The sequence below is a fragment of the Streptopelia decaocto genome (genome assembly GCF_964273445.1).
Source record: "Streptopelia decaocto genome assembly, chromosome: 16".
Classification (NCBI taxonomy): Eukaryota; Metazoa; Chordata; class Aves; order Columbiformes; family Columbidae; genus Streptopelia; species Streptopelia decaocto.
In genome coordinates this window covers 4,895,006-4,917,032 of record NC_138671.1, presented here as the reverse complement: position 1 = coordinate 4,917,032, position 22,027 = coordinate 4,895,006, and the positions used below count along the sequence as shown (strand labels likewise).

General features: G+C 46.1%; 3 protein-coding genes across 4 annotated transcripts; 1 reads left to right on the top strand and 2 right to left on the bottom strand.

Annotated features, from left to right (window-relative positions):
• Positions 1-9: 9 nt before the first annotated feature.
• On the top strand, positions 10-2,400 carry ARMC7 (armadillo repeat containing 7). The gene is made up of 3 exons (XM_082066932.1): positions 10-198; positions 279-422; positions 1,359-2,400. The coding sequence occupies exons 1-3, from the start codon at positions 132-134 to the stop codon at positions 1,694-1,696; spliced, it is 549 nt and encodes a 182-aa protein (XP_081923058.1). The 5' UTR covers positions 10-131; the 3' UTR covers positions 1,697-2,400.
• Positions 2,401-2,515: 115 nt separating this feature from the next.
• NT5C (5', 3'-nucleotidase, cytosolic) lies at positions 2,516-7,638 on the bottom strand. Of its 2 annotated transcripts, XM_082066931.1 has the most exons (5): positions 7,296-7,576; positions 3,942-4,042; positions 3,799-3,859; positions 3,218-3,332; positions 2,848-3,133 (listed from the first exon to the last, which is right to left on the bottom strand). In XM_082066931.1, exons 1-5 carry the CDS (start codon positions 7,572-7,574, stop codon positions 2,991-2,993), a joined length of 699 nt encoding a protein of 232 aa, XP_081923057.1. In that variant the 5' UTR covers positions 7,575-7,576; the 3' UTR covers positions 2,848-2,990. The 2 variants fall into 2 exon arrangements, with proteins under 2 accessions (XP_081923056.1, XP_081923057.1); XM_082066930.1 differs by lacking the exon at positions 3,218-3,332 and having other exon boundaries at positions 2,516-3,133; positions 7,296-7,638.
• A 1,547-nt stretch (positions 7,639-9,185) lies between these two features.
• On the bottom strand, positions 9,186-19,071 carry JPT1 (Jupiter microtubule associated homolog 1). The gene is made up of 5 exons (XM_082066856.1): positions 18,893-19,071; positions 15,664-15,806; positions 14,970-15,070; positions 13,034-13,061; positions 9,186-9,460 (listed from the first exon to the last, which is right to left on the bottom strand). The coding sequence occupies exons 1-5, from the start codon at positions 18,946-18,948 to the stop codon at positions 9,312-9,314; spliced, it is 477 nt and encodes a 158-aa protein (XP_081922982.1). The 5' UTR covers positions 18,949-19,071; the 3' UTR covers positions 9,186-9,311.
• Between the last annotated feature and the right edge of the window lie 2,956 nt (positions 19,072-22,027).

Here is a 22,027-nt window from a genome sequence, read left to right as displayed (position 1 = left end):
GGCGGCCGCGCCCTTCCCGCCGCCACTCCCACAAGATGGCGGCGGCGGGGCCGGTCGTGAGGCGGGGAGCGGTGATTGCGGGGGGTTTCACAGGGAACCGGGCAATAAGTGGCTGAGCTGGGGGCATCGGGATGGAGCTGGGGCGGCTAGAGTACCTGCAGGCGCTCGTCACCGAGTTCCAGGCGACAGACAGCTCAGGTAACACTCAGGCACCACTGCTGGCTAATTCTCCTCATGTCGAGCGTGTTTCCTCATTTCCTGATGTTTCTCCGTTGTAGAGGCCAAGGAGCAGGTACTGGCCAACCTGGCCAACTTCGCCTATGACCCCAAAAACTACGAGTACCTGCGGCAGCTGCAGGTGCTGGATCTGTTCCTCGACATGCTCACTGAGGAGAGCGAGACCCTCGTGGAGTTCGCCATGGGTAAGGGCCGCACCTCAGCACCCTCGGACAGGCTGACATTTTGAATTATTTGGTGGTTAATCTTCCCAGCTGAGAGGCAGGTAGGTTGTGCCACAAGAACAGATCCACGCGATGCTGATGAAGCCTCATTTTGTGGGAAATGGGGTGAGAGGCAGGAGGCAGGTGTCTCCCCTTCATCCCAATAGAGCTGCTGTGCTTAAAAATGATGCTTCCTGGAAAGGATTTATTTTTAAAGACTGTAAATAAACACTAGATGAATGACTTTAACAAAACCTCTCCTACAGAGGAGCACTCGTTAATACATTAATTGTTGCCCTGTATAATGTACAGGTCCAATGTTATCATTCTAATGTTGACAACCAGTCTTCTTAATACTTGAAATTTTTCACATAGTCCTCTGAGGAACTGCCTTACGGTGATTCCCCATGGTCTGAACATGAGCTAAGGGGTCAGATCCTAATTATGACTGATTCCATGAGATTATAATAAATACATTTTTAAGCTTTGTGGCTGAGCTACAGCAGGGTGTGGCTGCATCTTAAAAGCTTCAAGTACGAACATTTTTTGCATCTTGACTAGTACTGTTGTCTCTCTTCTTCTTAAACACCTGCAATAAACTGCTGTTTCCAGCCTCTGTTAGGGTTAAGTGATTCTGGAATTCTTCATTGTTATGTCCAGCAGGACAGTGCCCTCTAATGACATACAGGAGGAGGAATGTTCTGGTGGAAAAACCTCTGGAAAGAATCAAGAAAACATTGCCCAGGAAGCCATTAAGAATTTTCCATCCAAATGTCACAGACAATCTGCATGCTTATTTCTGTATTAGGAGAAAAAAAACGGGGAATCAGGAGTGAACTGAATCTTAGTATGAAAAAGATGAGGGTGTGAAGAGAAGTTTGTCTTGCATGTGTCAGACATTTTCTTTTGCTGTTTCAGGTGGTCTTTGTAACCTGTGCCTGGACAGAGCTAACAAAGACTACATCTTGGAAGCAAATGGGGTAGAGCCCATCATCAACTGCCTCTCCAGCTCCAACGAGGAGACGGTCATGTCGGCGGTCACGACACTGATGTACCTGACGACGACGCAGTCGCGCCAGCAGACCACGGCCCTGCCCGTGGTGGAGTGCATGCTGCGCTTCTCCCTCTCCGCGAGCAGAAGACTCAGCAACCTGGCAACCGTCTTCCTGGAGGATTACTGCACGCCGCGGCAAGTGGAGGAGGCCAGGAACCTGAGCAAGCACACGGCCGTGGGGATTCCTCTCCCCAAGGACTGAAGTCGTGAGAGCAGCGCAGAGCTGTCGGAAGGGAGATTCCCTCTTTTCCTAGGCCTCCACATTCTGCTCAGCAGGTCAAGAGTGCGTCAAGAACAACATTAAAGAGGGAAGTTGGTCATGCTGGCACTGGATTTTAGGTAATAGAGGATGGTACAGCACTACCACGTCAAGCATGCAGCTAAAACTGCAGGCAAATATTTAAAATAAAAGAGGTCATGGCTGTTGGAGGGCAGGTTGCCAAGTGCAGCCCAGCACCCAGTTTGCACAAATAACCTTTCGCAGCAATTAGGGTTTTTTTTCTACTTGGGTTATTGGGCAGCTTATATCCCCTCCAGCTCCTGGCTGCTGTTACTGCAGTTCTCATCTTCCCTATCAACTCAAATGATTTTGAAATGTCACATAAACTTTATTACTCTTGCAGAAGAACAGAGGTGTTACACTGCCCTGGCAGTTTGCAATCCTGCTGCATTCCCTTTGGTACTAAATATGTCATCCTATCATCACGGCATAGTCACCCAGCTAGTAAATCACTGCACAGGGCAGGTTGTAGCTGTCCTATAAATCGGAAAGTGCAAAGCTGTTTTTCTTTCATTACCACTGGTGAGGAAGGGGAAAATTAAAAAAAAAAGGCTCGTGGCACTGTGGTTCATGAGAACGGGTGTCTTGTAAAACCTTCTCTTAATAAAACATGAACTTAAATGCTGTGTAAAGAGTTTTGTGTAAGCTTATAAATATTTCTCCACAGCACTTGCAGCCCAGCCTTTGCTCACTCTTACTCATGCACGGGGGCAGAAATTGAAGCCAGCCTGGTCTCCTTTCATTATCAGCCAACGATGCAAAAGGCAACCCCAAAGCCAGGGTGGCTAAATACATAACATTTAAATGGGTTTGGCCGTTGAGCACAGAGCTCCCTGACAGACACCCACACGCTGTGCCTGCTCGAGTTTCAGAGCTTTACTTCTTTTTTCTCTCCCCTTCAACCCCAGTCAGCCCAAAACAAACAGGAGCGAGGTTAGAAACACACAAAACCAACCCACAACTGCTTGTATTTTATCGTTTCACCAACAGCAAACATCCCAAATGACTCTACAGAGATTAACTGACTGAATGCGGAGCAAACTTCCAGAAAGCTGTAGAGGAATCAGCTCTGCAGCGTGTCACAGGCAGCTCATTTCTTATTATAACCAACCCCTGCCCGGCTGAGGGAGCCCTGGGAAGGGGTTTCCCTGCCAAGATGAGCTGGTTGTTCCCCTGGCAGTGGGAACAGCACAGCCTCCTGTCATTTTTTTCTGCATTACTGCCTGCGTTTGCTTTCCAGGATGCCCTTCCAGTCGTCGGCCCAGGAGAGCAGCCGCCGGCGCGGCGCTTGCAGCTGGAGGTGCCGGTTGTGGCAGCAGGTGAACAGGATGTGCTCCCAGCTCGGGTTCTGCTCCGCGCCTGGGGAGGGAAGGGAGCAAAGCCGGGGTCAGCGGGGGGCCTTCCTCCCCAGCCAACAGCGGGCGCTGCAAAGGCTTTTCAAACCTCTAATGGTATCCTTGTCATCAAACAGCAAGTCAGCAGACACGACGGTTTTATCCCGGGTTAGTATAATCCGCTCCACAAACTCAGGTCCCAAATGTTTCTCTACCCACTTATACTGCAAAGGCAAGAAAGAAGAGAAAGTTCTGCTGTGCTCGCTGTGCACATTGCTCAAGTCAGTATGGCAATTTTTCTCCCATAAACCTCCATCTGTGCCTACAAATCCCCGCCGCAGAGACTGGCTGTGGCCCAGGACGCTGATTTAACCTGTGCTGTCAGTCAGCGCCGCGTTCGCCGTGCCTCGTCGCTGTCAGTGCGCGAGCGGCGCTGGCTGCTCGCCCAGAACACGTGGACTGTGCTCATCTAAGTCATTCCAGTGATTAAAGTCCCCCCTCTGTTCTTGTGTTGGTGGCAAACGGGGTTAATTGCAAGGCTACAGCCTTATAACTCAGCATTGGCCTCATTCAGAACATCTCAGGCTCCTTATTTAGACAGAATCTTTATAAATTAATGATTCTAACGTGGGTGGTAAGAAATACCTTGCAAAAACAGCATTAAAACCAGTAAAATAAATTCTCACCCACCTTTTCCACAATGCAGTGCTCGTATTTCCGGAGAGGACTCGTGCAAATAAAGACTTCGGTGCTGGAAAGAAACAGCTTTCATTAGCAGTTGGGAAAGCGCGTAAGACAATGGAAAAGGGCTGTAGAGTGCAAAGTGTCCTTACTCCTGCATGTGGATCATCTCCTGCATGGCTTCCAGGGCTCCTGGAATTGGATCCAACCCTAGAAAGAAGCCAGGCGATTCGTAGACACTGGCTACCTTATCCTGCAAGAGACAGGAGGAACGTTAGCAACGCCCGGGCTTTGATCCCAGCTCCCTGCATGACAAATTGTCCCGTTACCTGCAGGTAAGAGCCGGCAAAGGGTTCAGAGAGCGCTGTGGTTTAACCCTGGGGAGCAAACCCCTCCACCCCCCAAGCAGGGGAGAGAATCGAAAGGGGAGAAGCTTGTGGATTGAGAGAAAAAGTTTAATAAAATATCAAAATACTAATAAATAAATATTAGTAATAATAACGATATAAGAATACTAAATCTATCAAACATAAAGTGATGCTCGATGCAATTCCTCACAAACTCCATCTGCGCCGAGCAGCCAGTCCCGGAGAGGAGAGCACCCTGGTTCCAAACAGGCGATCCCAGGCAGAGAGCAAAAAAGACCAAAAAAAGGCAAAAGGCCCAGAGGCCAATTGCTAAATGGCAAAACTGCAAAAGACTGAACTACCGGAACTCCCGAATGAAACTCAGTCAGAATGGAGCTGAAACAGCTTAAATTTCATTCTCAGGCAGAGAGGTTAAGCTTCCAATATCTCTTCTACCCTAAGACATCTAAATCTTACCTTCCTCAGGGTCACACAGGGAAGTTCAGAAGTGCCGAGCTGGCATTTCTCCGCAAGCAATGAAGCTGTACATTGCTGTGCACTGAACAATTTGGAAAACTTGGTCAGTGTTCTTCAAAGGCAAGCTGGCAGCCTTTGCTTAGAAACTGTACAAGATTGCTTTACAGCCCAGCTGATGGTCTCCTTGCTCGATATCACCAGCAGAACATCAACGTAAAAACCATTTCGATTAAGCAGCAATGAGGAGGAGTCGGCATTAAACAAGTCTCCCGGATCACGGTGCTCGTTCAGCTATCATAATTAACAAATGCTCATAAATCAACAGCCAGAAATTTGGAAGCGCTGCCTGATTTCACATGCAAATCAGAAGAGGTGAAGGAGTCCAGATCAGACCTGCCCAGATCTCTGTTCCCCTGCAAAGCCTCACTGATCCCAGCAACAACTCCCTGGAGCTCTTCCCAAGGAGACTGAATTACAGAACCAGGGTTTGTGTCTGAAAGGCCTTTTAGCCGGCAGCAAGACAGCAGAAACTGGCAGGTTTCCACCACATCACAAAGCAGTCTGGCTTTACTGGAAAAAAGATAAGTTGATGACTCTTAAAAGCAAAAGCCACTTGTTCAAAAAAAAAGTTGCTAGAAAAATAAAGTAAACCAATTTTCTTTCCTCATTCTCATCCCATCGTTGCTGAACATTTCTAATTTCCACTAGCAATAACTTAGATTCAAAACTGGAATAATTACATCTATCTCTAAGCTTTCCCATTTGCAATCCTTAAAGTAATTCTAGAAATTCTTGCCACCACTGGAGATGTTGAATCTTCCTTTGAAACTGTCTGGGGCCGGGTAACACATCCCGAACTCTTGGGAGATAAATCCCCATCAGCAAAATTGCTGGGGACCAGATGGACAAATACAGTAAAGAAAGTCTTGGGCGAAATACTTTGTAAATGAAACGGTTTTACAATGTGAAATTAATTATCAACTTACAATCAAAAAATAATGATTCAAGTTTCAAGAGGCACCTGCTGAGCACTAACAAACATCGACACTCAGTAAGAGGCCAATGCAGAAATTATCAGTGTCTGGGCTGCTGGTTCCTGAAGCAGCTTTTCCTGCAGCTGGGGATGAGGAGAAACCTCCTCCTGCGGGAATTCTGCATCCCAGACACCCTGTACCGCCCCGGCAGAACTAACAAGGTCTCTATTTTTAACCAGCTGTGGTATTTACATAAAACCTGAAGGAGTTCCGAATTTTTAAAGCTTTATTGTTCTGCCAAATGCACCTAAAACAGCCCAGAGATCCAGAGGGTACTGAAGGAGACAGACACACAACACGACGACATAAACCTGATTTCCTTAGGAAGCCATGCTAATAATGAACAATAAGATAAGAGATTGCTGCTGATCTGGGTGGGATTCAAAGCAGTTATCTGGTTCGTTCACTGACACACCTAAGGAACAGGATGAGCATGAACCAAATTAGGGAATGGGAATGCCAGAAATAGAACAGAACACAACTTTCAGGACAGATCAGACCTGCTAAATAAGAACAAATAAAAGCTATGACCCCTTAAATTACCTGCAATTCTTTTTGTCCCAGTACACCTAAATGAAATTCACGTAAAGGATACTCACTTAAGCAATAAATCATGGTAATTTATATAAAACGATAACCAAATAATGAGTATTGCCTATAAGTTACGAGCTCTGGGAAGTTTTGAGCATCAATAGTCATAGAGGTCGGTCAGTTTGGAGCCTGTGGAAATGCTGCCCGGATGCAGCTCTCTCGTCCATCACGCTGCTGCAGACACCTGGACCTCGTTATGGAACAGGAGGGAACTGAATGTGAGCTCTCATTAATCTTGAAATTAGCAATGAACTTCTCAGGGGAAGCACAGGGCCCAGCCTGGATCAGCATCCGCTCCCCTTTCTGACAGAGTCCTTGCTGTCCTGTGGCAACCAGAAGGAAGCGTGAAGTCTGGATTCACCGTATTTCTAATTTTGCCTTGCAGAAGTCTCTGATATTCATTAGCAAACATTAAAAATAGCAACAATTTGCACAGATGTAGGCCTTACCACCAGTTCACCTACCGTGCACTTTGCTTGTCAGAGCATGCAGAGAGAATTACATACATACAGCATTTTATTAGCTGCACAAACCCCATATATAACATTTATATTTCTTATCCTACTACAGAGCTACATTAACACCTGCAGGGAGCTTTAGGGTTAAGTTATCACCACGGCTGCACGCCAAGCTCAGGAGTAGGTAAAGAATAAGTTTAAGATAGTTGAGCCAACAAATTTTTTCCAGCTATTTTTATGATAGAATCACTCAACGCCAATCCCCGCACACACACCTCTGCGTAAAGGGCCGGCAATCCCAAGAAAGTCACTAATTATTATATTAATACACAAATTAACGCTGTTTGCATGAATCAAAACTTTGTAGCACACCATTAAAAAAATAAAAATTGGGAGAAATAAATAAATAAAACAGGGAAATACCACCAACCCTTCCCTCCCTCTGCTTGGGAAGTCGGTCGATGTGGTTTCCGTCGCTCACAGCAGCGCACAAGGGGGGAGGGAGGAAGTTTTGTCAGCAAGTCACAACCTCCCCATTTTCCAGCTCCCCCTCAGCGCTCCCCGCCGGCTGCGAACCCCCGTGCTCACCCCCCGCTCACCCCCAGGTCCTCCCGCAGGCGGCCGTACTGCTCCCGCACCGAGAAGCCGCTGCGTGCCGCCAGCTCCACCCGCGGCTCCCCGGGGAAGCGGGAGCAGAAGCCCCGCAGCACCGCGGCCTCGAAGTCGGCCAGGACGCCGTCCATGTCCACCAGCACCCGCAGCGGGCTGCCCGTCCTGCCTGCACCACTGCCTGCACCGCTGCCTGCACCGCTGCCTGCGCCCGGCAGCTCCATCACACACGCGGGAGCGGGGCGGACCCGTGCGGCACCGATATGCATGAGCGTGGGCGGCGCTCCACTGCTCAGTGGGGATCCCGTGGTCGCCCGACACACCACCAGCAGCTGGGCTTACTGGGAAAGGGTGGGAAGATGAGCTAGAGCCTCTTCACGCTTCCAGGCGCCTTGAGTGAACGGTGGCTGCGGCTGCCGCGCTCCGAGGCAAAGAGGAGGGCAGATGGGAAGGCAGCTTCACTCGGACAAAGTCTCAGCAACCATAAATTAACAAGTTCCGCAGGTTCTGGGGCTTGCAAAGGAAATATAATTCTATCACTTTCCTCCTCCCAGGCCATTTCCATGCAGCAGCCTCACGGCAATTTCTATCAGCTCTAAGGAACACCGTTGTCAGATGTGGGAGAGGAGGAACATGTTAGAGCAAATCTGGTTTTATAGGTTAAGCACCTAAGGCCAAGGCTTCCCCAAAACTTATCTGGAAAACAGGGGTGTTTTTAGCCACCAGTTCTTCCAGGAGGAGGGTGGAAAAGGCACAGGCTCTCCAGCAGACACACCAGTTTGCACAAACCGTGCAGCAGATCCTCTGCGGGACAGAAAAACTTTACAGTTTGGTCTCCCACCTCCTCCCTTGTTAGAGTCTATATATATATATTTTTGTTTGTGTGTATGTGAAACTAAACTTTGATTTCCTCAATTTTCTTGAGAGAAAAACACACTTAGGATAAAACAGATTATATATGTCAAACCATATTCTAAATTTCTCTGATGTAGAAGATAAAAATGAAGAGCTAAATCACTTTCTTCAGAAGACGGCACGTGATGGTGACCTCAAGTCAGGTATAAACTCTCCTGCTCCGCTGCGTTCCAGCTCTGTGAGAACAGGGCAGGTTGGCTGAGACAAAGACAACTGCAAGCAAAGCAAACCCAAACCCGTGAAATAAAACCCACACAGGAAACACTGCTTCAAAATTTCTATATTATTTACTTTTAAGCAACAGTCCAGCTTTGTGAAATTACAACACACACTTTAAAGGATGAGATTTTCACCTCATGGTCAAGCACCAGCATGATCATGCACAGCATTGAGTCAGTTGTAAAAAAATGCCCTGTAATTGTTATTTATTTATATGATCCACTCCACCCTTACTGAATAAAGTCTCAATAAATCCCCTCCTCGCATTAGCCCAGGCGGCTCTGGTCATCAGCCCTCTATTTGGCACATACCCTGCTCCATAGTAGTCCAGTATTAGGATTTATTTTGTTTTAAAGGCAGCATGGTGTACACTAACCACTTTATGATTTATATGGCACAGCAGGGCTCAAGGCATTTACCACATGCAGTCAATGAAGCCTTTTAGATCCCCAAATCCCACATGTGGAGGAAGGGATTGCTCTTGCTGATTGTTTGCTGGCCAGTTTAACTGGGATTCTAGACCTTTGTAAAGCTAAGGGGTTCTAAAAAAAACCAAACAACCAAAGTCTCAGTACAAAAACCCTCTAAGCACAGTTAAAACCAACCTACTCTCCTCTGAATGACATTACTATACTTCATAAAGCTTTCCCTCAAGTCTATCACTAGAAAACACTCATGTCACTTCCAGTAGATCTGGGGGAAACACAGAACAGAAGTGGAAAAAAACCCTTGATCTCAAAAAAAGATGGAGTACATAAAGTGCTTCTTTAATGAAAGAAATTCGAGATGTACAGTCAGGCTCAAGTTGTGCAGTTCACAAGCATGGGGGAAAGAAACAGACACGAGTTCAGAACAGTCAGGAAGGGAAAGGTTTAACCGAGGACTAGGCTGGACTTGCCACCGGGTGGATTTCTCCTGGATGGTGCAGGTGCTGGTGCTACTGGGCTGGGAACAGGTGCAGCAGGCAGGGATTTTTCTTCATTCTGACCTGGGGTAGCTTCTACATCAGCCTCAGTGTTTTCTAGAAGAAAAGAAGCTTTTAAAGTGTTTGAAGTGGATGATGACAGCCAGATGTTTCGCTGGCTCAGACAGAAGCTCAGCTCCTGTCCGTTCTCCCCAGGCAGGCCAGACTGCAGCCCTCAGAAGTGTTTTTCAGATGAACTCTGATCCCTTGTGCAGCTCAGTTCCAGGCACTCCAGAGCCACATTGACTCAGCTGCTATTAGGGGACTCCAGCAATTCTTTTTTAATGCTAGTGACAAGCAGCTTAAGTCTGGTACACATTATTAGTCAGCATATGACTATGACAATTTAAACTCAAGTCTGAGCAGGTGCCGGAAACCAAATCACAGAAGCACCAGCGCTTGTAAGCAAGAACTCAGATTTAAACTACCTTTCCAATTTCATAACTAGAGGGAAAAGGATCTGACAGACACTTCTGAGGCTTCACAGAGAAGACTTTGGGAACAGCCATGCATGGGTAGGCTCCGATTGTGCATTCCCGGGAAGGCACATGACAGTTTAATCTATTTTAAATACTTCTGAAGTGAAGACAGGACACACAAGGAATTCTTCACAGGAAGCACTTTAGATACTGTAGCAAATAATTATGTATGTCTACCTCCACTACAACCTTCTGCTCTTTTCATTTCAAGGACACGCTTCAAGGTGTTTCCCATTCTCTCTGATGATATTCAACATTTTGCTGGCACCTCCCAACATTTCAGACAACTTTCGGTAATAAGACACAAGGCAGATTTTGGAAGTTAATTGCTGCGCAGAGCTGAACAAGACTTGCATGGTTTAGGTGTCAGGGTTTTGCTTCCCCCAGATGCATTATGGTGTACTTACGTAAAGATTATTCTGCCACCTTTTTACCTGCCTATCTTGTTCGAGTCCTTCCACAGATTTTCTCACCATCAGCACATTTGGCTACTTGAAAGAGCTAATATCACCAACAAAATTGGAAACTTCACCGTTCATTACTTTTTCCAGGTCACAGATGAGGGTATTGAATAGAAGTAGTCACAGCATCACTTACCATGGCTCATTTTTTCCAACCTGAAAAGCAATCACTAAACCCTACCCTTTTGCCTACTATTCTTCAGCTAGCTTCCTACGCACAGGAGCAGCTTTGCTCCAGCCCTGTGGCAACACATTTATTTTTTTTAAATAAACTTTGATACAGAATTTTATCAGAAACACTGAAAACCCAACCGTGTCCACCGAACCCCCTGTATCCATGCTGACAAAGAACTCCAGCAGCTTTGTACAGTCTCCATGCAATCAGAAATAATTCGTAATAGATTCATCAACCCCCAGGCACATCTGAACAAAAGTTACTACAAAGTTTGAAGCTTTAAGTTTCTGTAGCTCGTTGTACCAGTGCCTGCTTACTCAGCATGTTGAGAACCGTGGCCGCTGTTGGGACTGGGCTGAATGCTCCATTGTCTGAGCCCCAGTGCTGCACGGTGCTCAGGGCCATGAGCTGGCCACCAAACACCAGACTCCACCTTCCTTTGGGGAAGTTTCTACAGCATTTAGATGCTCATGTAGCCAGCTGATACACACATTAGAAATTCCCAAATAATCAAGGTATACATAAATTTGCTAACCTAATAAAGTGGTAAATGCAACAGGATCACATCAAATGTTAAAGTCTTCCCTTTAACAGAAAGGGTATAGTCTCTGAAACCATTTTCAACTGAGTATACTGCAAACCATTGGAGACTTGGATGCACAGAAGGGAACTACAGCTTCCAAACGGGACACGAGAACAGTGCCGCAAAAGGAACAAGTTTTCTTCCCCTAGACAGGCATGGTTAAATACCTATGTATACCCCAACTGACACTGGCTTGGGTTTTTATAACCAGTTACATACAGAAAATAATTCCCAAATTCAAAAGAATAAACATTTAAGAATCTAGTTATGCTGTGCACTTGTAAGCAGGTGGTTTTTACTGAAAGGTGTATTCATTCAGCCCCTTTCAAGCCCCACAACATCAAGTACAAAAGCACATGTGGGGTGTTCAGCAGCTCATGTCTGCCACCTCACACAGCAGGAATATCCAGCGCAGCAGGGACACAGCCAGCTCAGTACAACTCCACGCTCCATCAAGCTCTGATACCCCCAAAGCTGTCAACAGTAGAAAGTAATTTAACAATTCATCAAGATTCTCAGGTATCTCTCACAGACACCATTTCCAGGAAGCATTAACTTTCTACTCCCTGAGTACCACCAGTGGAAACTTAACGTTCAAATATTTGCCTGTCATTTCTATTTCAGCTTGGCCATCTCCAAAAATTTAATTCAGTCATGGCCACAACAGTATACAACCCCAGTTACCTTCCAGTAACACACTGTTTTTTTAAACCAACTCCCAGCACACGTTTACTTGGTACTTGATAAGAACTTCCTTCACTGCCAGAAACAAACCAAAAGCCAACAAATACGACATCTGTGAAAAGGGGAACTTATTCTAAGTCAGGAATATCATTTTGTATTTTTCAGGCAGCCCTATTTCTGCTTCCTCCCATCCCACCTCTTGTTGCCGGCTCTCAGCTGAGCCCATGCTGAGCTGGTTTAAACAAGTACCAGGAGAAGCAGCAGAGCTCTTAGATCCGTTTACTTGTGTTATCAAACCACATCCTCCTACTCAAGGCATAAACTGTAAATGCCTACAGCGCTAATTAAGATCAGACAGGCATGGGAAAGAAATACTGAAGAAGCCTGCATAGTTCGATTAGAAGCAACCTGCTAAAGAAGTGGGACTTATTTTTGGAACTGATACCAGTTAGAGGTAGTTAAAAACATTCTGGAAAAACTCTCACCCTCCCAGCAGAAGTCTTTTCAGGCCATCGAACTGCTAATGGCTTCAGTGATCTCCCACAACTCTCAGGTGTTGAAAGCAGCACTTAGAAAGTACCCAGTCAACATACACATTCCTCTCATCATCAGGAAGGAAGCTATTCTTAAGGGGATCTCACAAAGGAGAGATTTCCAGCCTCAGAGCTAGAAAAAACACTTCAAGGTTAGCATGCATGCTGCTGGAGGAAATGCCTCTGTTTACATCGAATTTGCAGTATGCAGATGAACTTCCTTGGCAAAAAATCAGCATTTAAAAAGCGACAGGAACTTAAAAGCAAGTTAATGCAGACACCTGCGGATGCAGTAGCTGGATTTGATTTTTCTATGTTTGCTGTAGAAGACAATAGGAAAGAAGTAAATAGCTGAACTAAAATCAAGTTGACTGTACTATTTAATTATAAGCTACCATAACAGCAGTAGAGTCTTTCAATCACTGTATCCACCTTGCCTTCTAGTACTTAAATCTTGACACCAAGTGCTGCTGGCAAAATAAATGACAAGGATTGTTCTCATTTTTAACCTGATGACTAAAAGGCACTCTGCCATTTCATGCCATATCCACACTTCCACTGAAGAAGTCAGGTCACATTATTGATTTGATGCATTTAAGGGACAATCCCAAGCTCTCTCCTAATACACAGCCATTTACAGATACTACATCATCTTCCATTTCAAGAACTCAACTGAAAAGGGCTTTTAATAGAAGAGTCTGAAGGAGTTACTCACCAGAAGTTTCACCACCACCATCTCCTCCCTAGAAGAGAGAGAAACGCATTATGTCTCACACTTCCCGATGTATTTTCCCCCTCCATCGAGAGGGTACCCAACACTCCACATATGACCATGGCAGTTGGGCACAACACTCCATCTAGCAACACTTCGAGTGGCAAACCCAACAAAGTACTTTTAGACCAGCAACAGGCTCTTAGGGCATATTTCAGAGGGCTGTGGTGGGTTCTCATACGTATTTCTACAGACTAAGATTGTGGGTTTGTAAGCACAAATTCTTATGGAGTGACTAATGTAATTTCATCAACTGTTTATTTACCTAATGTACTTCTAAAAGTTTAAACAGACAGATACTACTGAAGGAATCCTGATGACCTGTAACATGCAGCATATTTGTTATTCCCGCACTGTGAAGGAGACAGGTGGGCAAGACCACTTTATCACATCCTACATCAGGCAGCACTGACAGTAACCAGAACACTGTCAGTGCTGAGCAGTAGTGACAAGGAAGCTGTACTGTGAACAATTAGCAATAGTTCAGTGTCCCCTCCTTTCTACCAAGCCACTCTTTCCAACACAAAACATTTATCTGTTAGCAAGGCCAAGTGCATTTGTTCTATCCCGGATATTTAACTGCACTTGTGAAACACAGATCAGGTTTTTTTTCAATGCTGCTGATAAAGTTTCCTTCACTACATAAACAGCTAAACATTCTTTTCATACTGAATCTGTTCACAGGCTGCAACTTGACACAAAGATATAGAAAGTCTTCCAGCAGCAGTGAAGGCTCCTCAATGGCATGAGGTTTTATCATCTTTCATAGATTTTACATTGTTAATTATAATAGTGAAACTGCAGTCATCAGGATAAAAATGCACAGAAACTCACACAAATATATTACCCAGAATCTCATGCTGGGCTACAACGCACTAGTTCCTCCTCTTACTGTTTGCAGCTCTAACCACTGCATAAAATTTAAGTATTCCCCATTGGAAGAATCTGTTTGCAAAGTTAAGAACCACAGTATTTAACAAAATTAAGTAGAAAATAGAATTAGAGTAAGCAGTTTTCTGTGGCAGCAGCTATAAATTTAATCTCGCTTGTATATGCGAAATTGGAACAAGACATTTTCTGTGAAGAACAGTTTTGTGGCTTGAAACGCCTATTAATAACAAAAATGGGTAGTGATGTTTGATGACAATTACAAAAATAAAACTTGCTGTTTATAACCCGTGAGACAGAAGATCAATGATTTACCTACCTGGTTCTTTTCAGAAAACCTAAAGCTGGAGAGCTTTAAAGAACAAGGTTTCTTTTTTCCCCTCTAGAATTTGTTTATGAAAGCGAAGTCTACCCCAGGTTCCTCTTTTTCAAAGTTCAGAGGAATTACTTTACTACCCTTCATCCTGTTTTTAAATGTAATCCTACATTCCACATTAACACTACAAATCATGCTCCATATTGCTTCCAAGTAGACAGTTTCTATAGAAAGTAACACCCGTGGTGGCATTATTAAAAACAGTAACAGAAATAAAATAAGCATTTGTGCTACTGGGGTAAGAAACTTGTCGGGATGTGAAACCAAATTCTTCGTGAGATCCACACAGTTTGTTGTAGGTAAGTATTTTGTAAAATCTGTTAAAACACACAATTGCACACATGGCTGAATGTAGATTTCACACCACTTCATTACTGTCTCGTCAAGAAGAGTTAAGAGCTCTAGGAAGTGATGCTTTTAGAAAAATCCAGCCCTTCATCAACATGCTCTAAGACTATCACATGGAAAAGGAAACCCTCAGGAAAGAACAGATTCCAGAATGAGGTTTCAAATCGTACAATGCTTACAACTGTGGGAATATGGGTGATAAAGCAGCCACACACGGAGTGTGAATCGTCCCATTATCTGGCTCTTCATAATACTTAATGTACTGACCTTGGGATCTACAGAGTCTCCACAGCTTACATCAGCTGAGTTTCTTCTTTGTGGTCCAGACGATTCGCAGCCGTCTCTGATTTCACCTGGTTTCTTAGTCCCTACAAGCAGAGGTTGATTCTAATCAGGTTGCACAACAAACTTATTGGGAAAGCAGATCATAAATAGTCAGGGATTTGGGGGAGTTTGGGTGGTTTGGTTTGGGGTTTTTTTTAGGCTGTGTGTGGTGCCATCTTTGTTTTGTTTTGGTTTGTTTTTTAGTTGTTTGTTTGTTTTTTAATTAAAGCTTTACCATTCTAAGAAGTCCTGGTCTTTCAGATAAAAACTCACAAGTTACTGTCTTAAAACAGCTTCTCATGCAGCTGAGGGCGTCATTGAAACAGATGGAAACAAGGGTCCCAAGGCCATCTACACTGGGACTCCTCCACAGAAATGGAAGCTTAATTCCAGCTGCAAGTACAACACAAAGCTAAACTTCCTTGGAATTATCCACACTAATCAATGCTGCTACAAATACTAAGACACAAGTTTGTCTTACTCTGGCTCGATTAACTTGGAGAAATAGCATCCAAAATACAATTCTCTTAGCTATCTGCTTGCAACACATCCAAGACCAGCAGCTGCAGGCTGATGTTATAGAAAAAATGCATTAACACATGTCAGCAGACCTGGAAACAGAGCACTACATTCTTACCCGATGATTTAGCCCAGGAAGGTGGGTTTTCTTCAGGAGTTCCAAAGATGCTGGATGCCATTTTGTTCCTTCGCACAGGTTGTTCTTTTGGTTCATCAAAACCCAAGGAAAAGTTGGACCCGCCACCAGGAGGACGCAGCACTCTGGAGAGAAAGAGAGAGAGTTTTACAACCTTGCATATACCACTACTAAGCTGCGTTCCAGCATATAAAACCAGACTAATAAGCCCAGAGATCATCGTTGGCTCTTGCAATAGGCAGTCACACAACATAAACTCTGTCCAAATGGAAACTATGCAAGATGACTGTATTATACATTGACTTTTAACAAACTGCACAGACTGTCATGTCTTTGGCACATAATTTGAACTAGACACATAAGCTGCCTGCCAGCACTCAGTCCAGGCACCGTATCTCCTCTTCAGCAACACTTACAAAAATAAAATGCTCCTGCTCTCTACTTGTGCCCTGGCTTCACTTGGTGTCAACAAGAGCTGTTGCTACCAGCCTTCAGTCTGAGTCACAAAATAAAATGATGTGGCCATGTCAAATTTCAGCTTTTCTAAGAGAACCCTGTGAAGGTGAACATTCATCTTCAAACTAGGAGCACAACAAAGACTAAAGTTTGGCATATAAGTCAAAGTACCAGTTGCATCACTGATGACGGGGGCTGCAGCCTTTATCTAGATTTGCTTCAGTGAAAAGACGCTCGAGCCTGCAGCACGGTACTGAACTGGGCTTAAAAGATGCAATGAAATAGTTTTAAATTAGACTGTTATTAGGAGACACACATGTACAAAGCTCCAGATGTATAACCTGAATCTAACAATCTTCTATCAGACAGACACAAAAGACGCCTGCCTGGTACTTCCTGAGCTATATTATAATCTGCTTTCCAACTTGCAGAAATCAACCAAAATTAACAGCAGCAAAATAAATCTCAAAAGGTAAATTCCTTCAGATCTTATTTTCTTAAGCGTGAGATCTTTTCAAGGCTGATGTGTTAGCTGGAGGAACCCAACAAAAGCTAGGAGAGCAAAAACGGTCATACGAGAACTGCAACAACACCCAGAAAGATGCAAGTACACCCACAGAACTGGGTTTTCAAGACACCCAGCACTCTGAAGACCAAAACAAGCTAGGAAAGGTGCACACTTTATCTGCTTTTCAAATAGTTTAATAAATTAGAGTTTCACAACAGAAAACAGCGCACAGTTTGTTAAACACACCAAACCTAGGGATCCAAAACAAAGAACACGTCTGATTTTATAATGTCATCACCATCAGCAATAGCACCGAGATCTTTGGAGACTTTGTGCCTGTTACATTCCAGATGCAACTCAGAACTCCAGTCTACAGAGCTCAAACAACAGCAAGAAAAATTCACAAAGGTGTTTGGTGTGGACATTTAGTGTTACTTAACTAGCATACTACTTTTCCTTACAAAATTCTTCTCCAAAGTTCTAATTACTAATACGCAGCTGCTAATGGGAGGATCCCAGTAGATTGTATAATATGTTTTAAGAATCCAAGGGCATTTTTATGACTTGCTTTGACTCCTTTCTGAATGAAGACATATGGTACAATGGTCTTTAATAATTTCATTATCTTTTTTCTCAGAGGAAACATCCTGGAATAGAAGGTTTATTTTCTTAGTTACATCTGTTGCACTTACTAATCTGAAGAACACTCTGTTCAAAGGAATGCTTGCTCCCACATCTTAGATCACCTTTATTTTACCAGCAGTGAAACCAGTACTCCAATTTCCACTGACAGTCTTAATGAAATTAACAGATGAGGTAACTGAAGAAAAAAAGCCACCACTCAAACTGTTAAAACTCCCTCTTGTCAACCTTAGCTAGAGGTTGACAGATTTTATTAGATGCCTCTCACAGCCCCAAAATGATGTAACATGGTTATCAAAGCCATATTTAACATTTCAAGCAATGAACTCTCTTAAAATCGCACCCAAAACCCAGTGATGCATACTGAAAATTCAGCCACAGCTCCATCCAGGAAGCACTCTTGTAAATGGTTCGGGTTTTGGGTTTTTTTTGTTGTTGTTGTTGTTGGTTGGTTGGGTTTTTTTGCTTTGTTTGAAAACGCACCTCGAAAAGCCAAATGCAAGCAGGAAGCATCTGCTTTGTCAGGCCAAAACCTTACAGAAAAAGGACATGATAGCTTGAAAATAAAAAAAACGACACGATCCTCTGCATGCTAGTTGTTACTCCTGCAGAAACGTGGGTGCCCGGCAAAGTGCCGTGGTGCATCTCTCCCAGACGTACCTGACAAGTTTTCTTTGTTTCGAGACAGGCTGCGCCTTCCTCCCCCCTCCACCCTTCCCAGCCCCGTTCGCCCCCCGGGAGCGCGGCCGAGGCCCCGCCGCAGGGTCGGAGCCGGGGGAAGGGCCGCCCCCGCCGGTCACCGAACCGGCCGCGCCGGGCAGGGCGAGGGGCCGGCGGCCGCCGAGCGTAGCGGCGTGCGGGACCCGACCTGCCAGCGGGGAACGGCCCGGCCAGACCCGCGGGCTCCCGGCGGAGCGGGCAGGTGGGGAGGCCGGAGAGAGCAGACAATAGAGCCCGCTCGGCCCCACCCAGAACGCGGCAGCCCCCGGTGCTGCTCCGCCGGGCCAAGAGCTAAAGGCGATGTGAGCAGCCGCGGGGACGGAAAGGTGGCGGGAAGAGGAGGGCAGCAGGGGTGCGGTGTCCCCCCCTCCCCACCCGCGATGTGGCTGCGTGGCCGCGTAGCGAGTCGCCTCCCTTCTTTGTTCGCAGGAGGCAGGGACGCACACGCACACCCCAGCAGCCCGGGGTGGGTCTCGCCAGCTCCCACCCCTGCAGCTCCCACGCCCCCCTCCCCCGGGCAGCTGCGGCAGGGCACGGCCACGGCCTGCCCCCCCGGCCGCCCCCTCAGCACCACTCCCCGCCGGCAGCGCAGCTGACGAGCCCACAGCCAGCGCGCTGCCCCGGGTGGGTGCGGCCGCAACCGCCGCCTCCTGCCGACTCGCCCGGCAAACGGTGAAAGCCAACCGCACAACCGGCCGGCGCCCGCAGCTTCACCGTGGCACCGCGCCTCGCGTCCCGCCACCCCACCCTCAGAGCCGCTCCGGGCAGCCCCGGCCAGGTCCCCGGGCCCTGAGGCGAGGGGGAGTGACAGCCCCGCCGCGAACGCCCTCAGCGCCACCACCCTGATGGTCCCAACGGCCCCCGAGCCGCCGTTCCCCGCCGGACCTGGAGCTGTTCCTGCCACTAGGGTCCATGCCCGAAAAGGTGGTTGTGGTGGTCATGGCGGCAGGGAAGGTGGAGGTGGTCGAAGGGGAAAGGGCTCCGTTGAGAGGCCAACGGTGAGTGACGGTCCCGGGATCGGAGCTCCCTCTCCCTCCCTGCCTCTCCCTGCTGCTGCCGGTGACAACTGCAGCCGCCGCCCGCACCGGCCGCGCCTTTTATGGCCACCTTAAGGCCCGCCCCCTAGCGGCTTTTTCATTGGATGGTTTAAACCCAACCCTGAGTTTCTATTCGACAGCATCCTGCCACTCTGCCCTTTGGCCCGCCTCAGCGCCTATTCTGAGGCGTCATAAAAGCTCATTGGTGGAGCAATACGTCTGCTCTGCGGTGATTTGCTGTACCGAGGTGGCGGCGCCTTTTGTTGGTGATTGGCGGGAGGCCTGTCGCTCATATCCAATGAGCTGTGATTGGCTTAGTCACACATGAGGCGAGACAAAAGTCTTGGTGCCGTTTCCCTTGTGAGGGGCTGAGACCCCCCGGGACGGCAGGACCCCTGTGAGGGGAATCCGGGCGAGACGGTAGGCCCCACCGCCCCACCCATCTCCCTTCCTCGACAAACAGCCCTTCATGGCATCCATGTGCCCCATAACACCTCTATGGACATCACCTCAAGTGCCATGAAACCCCCAAGCACCCCATTTGGCCATGCCTGAGGCCCAGCTCCCTCACACTTTCTGCCATGGTGGGAGGTGGCCCAGCCCAGACCTGCCTTGAAGTTGCCTCAGAACATGTCATGGCGCAACTCCAAAATACACGGTTGAACAATAAATAGGCACGGGAGGTGTTTGCACAAGGCCACTGCAATGTTAGAGGCTCCAGCGAGGACAGAGAAACATCCCGTGGCCTGCAGAGACACAGGGGCTGCTGCAGCAGGGACGTCGTGAAACACCTTGAAACAGGACAATAAAATAACCTGCAATATCAAACAATTTTGGAGCAGTGGATTATTCCATGCAAGGACCAGAACATCTACAGTAGGTGGAGAACACCACCCAGCGACACTGCTCACCTGTGTCTTAAGAGCACAAGGCTGAAACTCGTGTCTTGTATCTCTCACCAAGTGCCAGCAAAACACTCATACAGCACAATTTAAATCACTAAATGCTGTCTGTTGTCCTGTCAAATCCTTTGATTTGGTGACTGGGAGCTTCCTGAACTCCCTGCGAGTTTCACACACACTTATGCTTCCCTGATCACCATGATTTTCAGTGCAAATGCTGTTTTAATTAGTACTTGCATAAAAGAGGGAAAGAGAAAACAAGACCTCTGTTTTATCCATCCTTCCCAGCTTGCACTAATAACAGCCCTTACCACCTCCAAAACACTTTTTCTGTAGAAAAATGTTTCTTTTTGGTCTGCAAAATGTGAGCTTTGTTTGTGCTGCTTCACTTTATGTACAACATGGGGTCAAGTGTTGGAATTATCACCAGCCTTAGCACTAGCACAGCTCAGGAAAGAGCCAAACTCCTGCAACTACACTAACAGGCCCACAGTATTTTAGTTTTTCTAACCTAGGATCTATTAAAAATTGTTTAAATAGAAGCCCCAACCACTATTTAGGTCCCCAGGGAGTCCTCTGTTGCATCACATCTTTCTAGAGGTAGATTAAAGGGAAATTTTAAGTAACACGACACAGTTGTATTCATTCTGTTATCCCGTAGGCCTGGGCATTAAGAAGTCAAATGATACCTATTTGCATACAGGTAAGTGTCTGCTCTCACGGGAGCTTTCAGAAGTATTTTGTCATCTAAATGCTCTTTATTCAAACCCACATGATTTGACTCTTAAATCCGCACCCCTGAGACATATGGAGCCATTTTAAAGACAAGATGAAGAAAAACCCGTTCCCTCTGACAAAGCTGACATGCAGCTTTTAAATTCTAAATCTTCCATATTTCCAAGGGACCCCACTGGTCTCTCGAAAGTCCTGAATGCAAGATAATCTTTAAATAAAAGCTGTTATGCTGATTATTTACCCATAACAAGATGAATGGGTTTATGAAGACGGCTACAGAAACTGGGCTTACGATCCTTCCCAGGATGATGACATCTGACCACAACAATTCTCAACAGCTGTTTGAAAAACTCAATACACCAAACAATTCCACCTGTTGTTGAAATTCATCCAGCAATGAATGCAAAAAGCATCTGGAAGTCTGAACAAGACTGCAGGAAATGCACGGGTTAGGCAAGGAGAGATACCATTGGTTTGAGAAAGGCCTCAGCTTGGTCATCCTCCCGTGACCAAGGGTTTCTTCTTCATGCCGGTCTTTGCTATTTATGGCAGTCACAAAGCACGTTGTTTATTCCAAGCACATCATACAAAAAAGAAGTTTTGACTCAGTCTTGTCTTCTTCCCCCAATTCATTCACAGCTGAAGCTAAAAAGCAGCAGCTAATAAATAATCCTTGTTACAGCTGGATTTGCTGCTGTCAAAGACTTTGGCATGTGAAGGGATGCACAGTGGAAGTTCAGTGGAAGACTGGAATCCTACAGATTCACCAGTTTGTCCTACCGAGCAGATGCTGTATGTTGTGAGAGTTGGGAAAGTTGCTTTGGTGCCTCTCTTGAACTTCAGAGGAAGTTCCCATTTGGGAAGAAGGTTTGAATCATGATGTCCAGACTCAAAGCTGCAGAGATGTAGTTCTGAACAACATAAAAAGTAGAGTGGTGAATTTATGGTGCTGTTCTCTGGGCATGCAGCATCATCAGCTTACTCCAAAACATTGCTCCTTGGTGGAAAAAAAAGCCAAGCATCCCTGGAAGGGAAAGTCACTGTCCTCACCAAGCTTCTTTCGTTCCACTTTTCTTGTCCAAGTTTGCTTAAACTGTTTTCTTAATCAAGCAATTCTTCAAGAGCCCTTGCAGGGCACCACATGTTCTTTAATGAGATCTACAACTACATGCCAAAAGGGGGGATTCTAAGCCACCAAAACCAGCACAAAATTAATTGCAGTGTCCCTTGTGTCCATGTCCCCCCCTGGAGAATATTCCTTTCCGAAGAAGAAACAATCTATTTACTATTTATTTGGTCTTCCACAACCTTACTCTTTTCCCGGTGCTCCAAAGTCATCCTCATAT